At 45.0% G+C, this 7,500-nt stretch overlaps 1 protein-coding gene across 1 annotated transcript in view; it reads right to left on the reverse strand.

Annotated features, from left to right (window-relative positions):
* Nucleotides 1–7,500, reverse strand: part of pih1d1 (PIH1 domain containing 1) — a 26,662-nt gene that overhangs the window by 12,772 nt on the left and 6,390 nt on the right. The window contains exons 4-7 of the mRNA XM_053239348.1: nucleotides 2,640–2,828; nucleotides 2,231–2,292; nucleotides 2,009–2,090; nucleotides 199–295 (exon numbers count right to left, since the gene is read on the reverse strand). Of these exons, the coding sequence (XP_053095323.1) occupies nucleotides 199–295; nucleotides 2,009–2,090; nucleotides 2,231–2,292; nucleotides 2,640–2,828 (430 nt within the window). The remainder of the gene's footprint in view (nucleotides 1–198; nucleotides 296–2,008; nucleotides 2,091–2,230; nucleotides 2,293–2,639; nucleotides 2,829–7,500) is intronic.

A 7,500-nucleotide genomic window follows, 5' to 3' on the forward strand; every position in this document is an offset into this window, starting at 1 on the left:
GTCTGCGACCAAAGGTGCCATGATCTAAGTTGTTTACCACATCTAGATATAAATATCAGGAAGTGAAATTCTGATCTATTGTCTCATATTCATCTCAAACCCAAATGTCTTCAGTGTATAGCAAAAACAATAGAATTGGCCTTGCTGTTCCAGTACTTTCAGAGGGAACTGTATAAGACAGTTATAACAGAGACATACTCAGAGCTGATCTCCTGAATGACCGGTTTGCTTTTCATGCGAATGTTCTGCTCCGTCAGTGAGCCCATGAACTTCCTGTTTTTCAAAATCTTTATGTCTAAATGGCACAAACACGATTGTTAGTCATTATTATACATTTTATACCACACTGAGATAAACACAAACACAGGGCTGCATTGCAGTGCTGGGCTAACAGTTCCACCAAACCCTTCTTGCTTGGTGAAAAGCTTAAGGCAATGCAGGTGGACACCACCACAACCACCTGGATTACTGATTACCTTACAGCTAGACCCCAGTTTTTGCGTTTGAGGAACTGTGAGCAACACAGGAGCTCCACAAGGAAAAGTTCTACCTCCTTTCTTGTTCAAACAGTACACCTCAGACTTTAAGTATGTGTCATCTATAGAAATTGTCTGATGATTCTGCTGTAGTGGAGTGTGTAAGTGAAGGACAGCTTCGTTGAGTGCTGTAGAAGGAACAACCTACAGCTCAACGTGGCCAAGACAAAGGAGATGGTGGTGGACATTAGAAGATCTGAGTCTCCACAGAGACCCCTGTCTCCATCCTTGTGGAGGACGTGGAAGTGGTGGAATCCTACAGGTACCTTGGATGCACCTGGACAACAGACTGGATTGCACACGTGACCCTGAGACAGTCTACAGGAAGAGACGGAGCAGACTGCATTTTTTGAGGAAGCTCAGGTCCTTCAATGTAATGCAACAGGATGCAACACATGTTCTACTGATGAGTTGTGATGGGCACCATCTTTCACGCAGCAGTATGCTGAGGTAGTGGCATTAAAGCTGGAGATGCCAGCAGACTAAACACACTGATAAGGAAAGATGGAAAGGTCACTGGGACCAATCTGGACTCCCTGGAATCAGTGCTGCAGGACTGGATGCTGGGTTGCGTGCGAGAACCACGAGTGTGCTCTCAGTGCCGGTCCCAAGCCCGGATAAAACCTGGGGAGGGTTGCATCAGGAAGGGTATCCAGCGTAAAAACGGTGGCGATCCCTAATGGGAGCAGCTGAAAGAGGAACAACAACTTAGTTTACTGCTATATGGGTTTCTGTAATCTGTGTTCTGTGTGCATAGCCTGTGTCCTTGTAATTTGTTGTGTATTGTACTGCTACAACAAACCAATTTCCCTCAGGGATCAGTACTATAACTACCTATCTATCTCATTATTATTAATATCATCTTATTATTATTGAAATTATTATTAGTAATTATTTGTCTTACTTAAAATAATAATAATGTTACTGATGTTTTAGAGGCAGAGTAAATATAAATATAATCTCTCGCTCTTGCTCTCAGACGTTTCACGGAACATGAAAGACTCTGAAAGTTTGGAGAGTACAGCTGCTTTAACATCAACACATTTTTTTAACACTATTTTCTTCACAGTTTGTTCTTGGCCAGTTCCCGCTCACCAGTCGGCTTTATGTTACGACGACTACCAGCTGGGGAGAGTGATGGCTAACTTTGGCTTCCTCTGAGATACGTGAAGATGACCACATCTTTTTATTGCTCTGCTGCTCCTGCTGCATCACAGGGCAGCGTAAGAACACAGAGGAAAGCGCTATCCTCATACATAAGCTCACAGATCCAATGATTGGCTACTGTTGCTGTGATTGACAGGGAGAGAGAGCATGCCCCTCCCACCCAAAGAGCACCTGGACTCCCGGCTAAGGATGGCTGCGGCATCATCAGGATTCGATCTCATGATCTTAAATCCTTTTCTCGTGTAACCGCTCAGGAGTGTGTGTGTGTGTGTGTGTGTGTGAGTGTGTGTGTGAGTGTCTAAGACCTCTGTTTAACTGCAGCTTGTATTTATTCTCCAGTCCCTCCAGTGACACTGCGATCACAAACTGCTGGAATAACGAATCCTTCTGGAACACAAACACACACCATGTTGTCATTATTATTATTCTTATTCTTCTTCTTCTTATTATTATTATTATTATTAGTAGTAGTAGTAGTAGTGTTATTATTACTACTACCACACACACACACACACACACACACACACCTGACATTTCTGGAAGAACTCCTCATTAATGACGACATCGTAAACTGTGCAACTGTTTGAGTCTGTAGAGAAAAACACGTGTGAAAGAGTAAAAGCGGAGGAGGTGAAGAACACGCTGCACGATAACGGCTGAGATAAATCAGGAAATAAATATTTTTGCTAAAGAGAAAGTCCTCATATTCACGCTAAAGAGAAACACACAATCGTCCCTGTACATTAATTCTGTTTCTGTTAATACTGGTACTATGATGAAAACAGCACAGATTCAGCAGAATATTATGTTCTCCTTCTACAGAACCACAGTGAAGGTTCTAGATTGTCACAATCCATGAGCAGAAATAACAACACAGCGTGTGGGACTGATGGAGGAGAGTAAACAGGAAGTGGTTCAGATACAGGAAACACTCACTGTTGTCCATTTCAGCATGGGCTTCGCCAAGACTCATGGGAACTTTATATCCTGTAGGATCATCTGACTCCAACAGCTCCACCAGTGCATCATGGGAAATGAGTGGAGGGGGCGGGACATCAGCTGACTGACAGATATTCACAAACACTTTCTGCTTGTCTGGTAGAGAGAAGGTCTTCACACACAGACCTGAGGATGAGCAGAAACACAAGGAACATCTAACCCTCATTACCTCAAACTCACATTAAACACCTTTAATACACAAACACAACACAACTACACACCTGATCTCATTACCTCACTCACACAACACACCTGATCTCATTACCTCACTCACACAACACACCTGATCTCATTACCTCACTCACACTACACACCTGATCTCATTACCTCACTCACACTACACACCTGATCTCATTACCTCACTCACACTACGCACCTGATCTCATTACCTCACTCACACTACACACCTGATCTCATTACCTCACTCACACAACACACCTGATCTCATTACCTCACTCACACAACACACCTGATCTCATTACCTCACTCACACTACACACCTGATCTCATTACCTCACTCACACTACGCACCTGATCTCATTACCTCACTCACACTACGCACCTGATCTCATTACCTCACTCACATTACGCACCTGATCTCATTACCTCACTCACACTACACACCTGATCTCATTACCTCACTCACACTACACACCTGATCTCATTACCTCACTCACACTACGCACCTGATCTCATTACCTCACTCACTACACACCTGATCTCATTACCTCACTCACATTACGCACCTGATCTCATTACCTCACTACCACTACACACCTGATCTCATTACCTCACTCACACTACACACCTGATCTCATTACCTCACTCACACTACACACCTGATCTCATTACCTCACTCACACTACACACCTGATCTCATTACCTCACTCACACTACACACCTGATCTCATTACCTCACTCACACTACACACCTGATCTCATTACCTCACTCACACTACGCACCTGATCTCATTACCTCACTCACATTACGCACCTGATCTCATTACCTCACTACCACTACACACCTGATCTCATTACCTCACTCACACTACGCACCTGATCTCATTACCTCACTCACACTACGCACCTGATCTCATTACCTCACTACCACTACGCACCTGATCTCATTACCTCACTCACACTACGCACCTGATCTCATTACCTCACTACCACTACACACCTGATCTCATTACCTCACTCACACTACGCACCTGATCTCATTACCTCACTCACATTACACACCTGATCTCATTACCTCACTCACATTACGCACCTGATCTCATTACCTCACTACCACTACACACCTGATCTCATTACCTCACTCACACTACGCACCTGATCTCATTACCTCACTACCACTACGCACCTGATCTCATTACCTCACTCACACTACGCACCTGATCTCATTACCTCACTACCACTACAAACCTGATCTCATTACCTCACTCACACTACGCACCTGATCTCATTACCTCACTACCACTACACACCTGATCTCATTACCTCACTCACACAACACACCTGATCTCATTACCTCACTCACACTACACACCTGATCTCATTACCTCACTCACACTACACACCTGATCTCATTACCTCACTCACACTACACACCTGATCTCATTACCTCACTCACACTACGCACCTGATCTCATTACCTCACTCACACTACGCACCTGATCTCATTACCTCACTCACACTACACACCTGATCTCATTACCTCACTCACACTACGCACCTGATCTCATTACCTCACTCACTACACACCTGATCTCATTACCTCACTCACATTACGCACCTGATCTCCTACCTCACTACCACTACACACCTGATCTCATTACCTCACTCACATTACGCACCTGATCTCATTACCTCACTCACACTACGCACCTGATCTCATTACCTCACTCACACTACAAACCTGATCTCATTACCTCACTCACATTACGCACCTGATCTCATTACCTCACTCACATTACGCACCTGATCTCATTACCTCACTACCACTACACACCTGATCTCATTACCTCACTCACACTACACACCTGATCTCATTACCTCACTCACATTACGCACCTGATCTCATTACCTCACTCACACTACACACCTGATCTCATTACCTCACTCACATTACGCACCTGATCTCATTACCTCACTACCACTACGCACCTGATCTCATTACCTCACTCACACTACACACCTGATCTCATTACCTCACTCACACTACACACCTGATCATTACCTCACTCACACTACACACCTGATCATTACCTCACTCACACTACGCACCTGATCTCATTACCTCACTCACACTATGCACCTGATCTCATTACCTCACTCACACTACGCACCTGATCTCATTACCTCACTCACATTACGCACCTGATCTCATTACCTCACTCACACTACACACCTGATCTCATTACCTCACTCACACAACACACCTGATCTCATTACCTCACTCACACTACGCACCTGATCTCATTACCTCACTCACTACACACCTGATCTCATTACCTCACTCACATTACGCACCTGATCTCATTACCTCACTACCACTACACACCTGATCTCATTACCTCACTCACACTACACACCTGATCTCATTACCTCACTCACACTACACACCTGATCTCATTACCTCACTCACACTACGCACCTGATCTCATTACCTCACTCACATTACGCACCTGATCTCATTACCTCACTCACACTACGCACCTGATCTCATTACCTCACTCACACTACGCACCTGATCTCATTACCTCACTCACACTATGCACCTGATCTCATTACCTCACTACCACTACACACCTGATCTCATTACCTCACTCACACTACGCACCTGATCTCATTACCTCACTCACATTACGCACCTGATCTCATTACCTCACTCACATTACGCACCTGATCTCATTACCTCACTACCACTACACACCTGATCTCATTACCTCACTCACACTACACACCTGATCTCATTACCTCACTCACACTACGCACCTGATCTCATTACCTCACTCACACTACACACCTGATCTCATTACCTCACTCACACTACGCACCTGATCTCATTACCTCACTACCACTACACACCTGATCTCATTACCTCACTCACATTACGCACCTGATCTCATTACCTCACTCACATTACGCACCTGATCTCATTACCTCACTACCACTACACACCTGATCTCATTACCTCACTCACACTACGCACCTGATCTCATTACCTCACTCACACTACGCACCTGATCTACGCACCTTTAATGTTAGAATAAAAGGCTAATACTTTTTTAAATAAGTAAATGGGAAAGGCTTAGGCTTGCACAGGATAGAAACCTCTAAGCTAACTGAATAACTGTTTAATAAAGAGGATCTATAAACGCCTCTGACACAGTAATGGCAGTTTCCAGTGAAAGCTGTTTAGATTTAAATGTATAATCATAATAATACATTATCCTTTTACCTAAACTAAAGATAAATTAAAGGTAAAGCTAAGTAAGTAATATTGGAGTCAGAGAATTATGTAAATTAAATACTGGAGTCAGAGAATTATGTAAATTAAATACTGGAGTCAGAGAATTATTTAAATTAAATATTGGAGTCAGATATTTAAGTCATAAAGTTAAAACACGCGTTTAAGCTTCCGCTGCTCCTGTTCCAGCTGAGCGGATTTCAACTCTACAGAGCGGACAGACACACGGAGCTTTCCGGCAAAAAAAAGGAGGTGGAATCTGTTTTTATATCAACAGCGGCTGGTGCAACGATGTTACTGTACTGTCTCAGCATTGTTCCCCAGACCTGGAGGCCTGCATCATTAACTGCAAACCTTTCTACTCGCCCCGCGAGTTCTCCTCATTCATTCTTGTCGGTGTTTACATCCCGCCGCACGGTGATGCGTGTGGGGCGCAGCGTGCACTGGCTGACGAGATACTGAGTGTGGAACGGACAAACCCGGACGCCTTGGTTATTATCCTAGGTGATTTTAACAAAGGTAATCTCTCCCGCGAACTCCCCAAATACAAACAGTTCATCAAGTGCCAGACCAGAAAGGGGAATGTACTGGACCACTGCTACACCACCATCAGCGGTGCTTACCGTGCTGTCCCTCGCTCTGCACTGGGTCAGTCAGACCACATCATGGTACACTTGATTCCGGCATACAGGCAGAAGCTAAAACTCTGCAAACCAACTGTGAGGACATCAAAGAAGTGGACTACTGAGGCTGTGGGGGAACTGCAGGAGTGTCTGGACTGTACAAACTGGGAAGTTTTCAGGTCTGCCACCATTGGTCTGGACGAGTACACGGACACGCACCAGGGTGAGTCACAACAATGATAAACCCTGGTTCACAGATAAACTCAGACAGCTGAGGTCACAGAAAGAGGCTGCATTCAGTAGTGGGGACAAAGACAAATACAAAGAGGCCAAGTACAGATTTAGCAAGGAGGTGAGAAGAGCTAAATCAGAGCATGGTGAGAGAATGGAACAGAAACTCTCAGCCAACGACTCTGCCTCTGTCTGGAAAGCGCTTAAGGCAATCACCAACTTCAAGCCTAGAGCCCACCACTCTGTGAACGACCCCCCCCGTCATTGATCTGCAGCGGCCCCCCTCCGATGCTACACCTGGATCACCCACACAGCCTCAGACCTCAGTGTCGCCCTCTCCCTTGTCCCTCACACCTTTCTCCATCAAAGAGGGAGATGTGAATAGACTGTTTAAACGACTGAACCCCCGCAAAGCCGTGGGCCCGGACACTGTCTCCCCCCTCCACCCTGAAGCACTGTGCCAACCAGC

The sequence above is a fragment of the Pangasianodon hypophthalmus genome, chromosome 13 (genome assembly GCF_027358585.1).
Source record: "Pangasianodon hypophthalmus isolate fPanHyp1 chromosome 13, fPanHyp1.pri, whole genome shotgun sequence".
Taxonomy (NCBI): Eukaryota; Metazoa; Chordata; class Actinopteri; order Siluriformes; family Pangasiidae; genus Pangasianodon; species Pangasianodon hypophthalmus.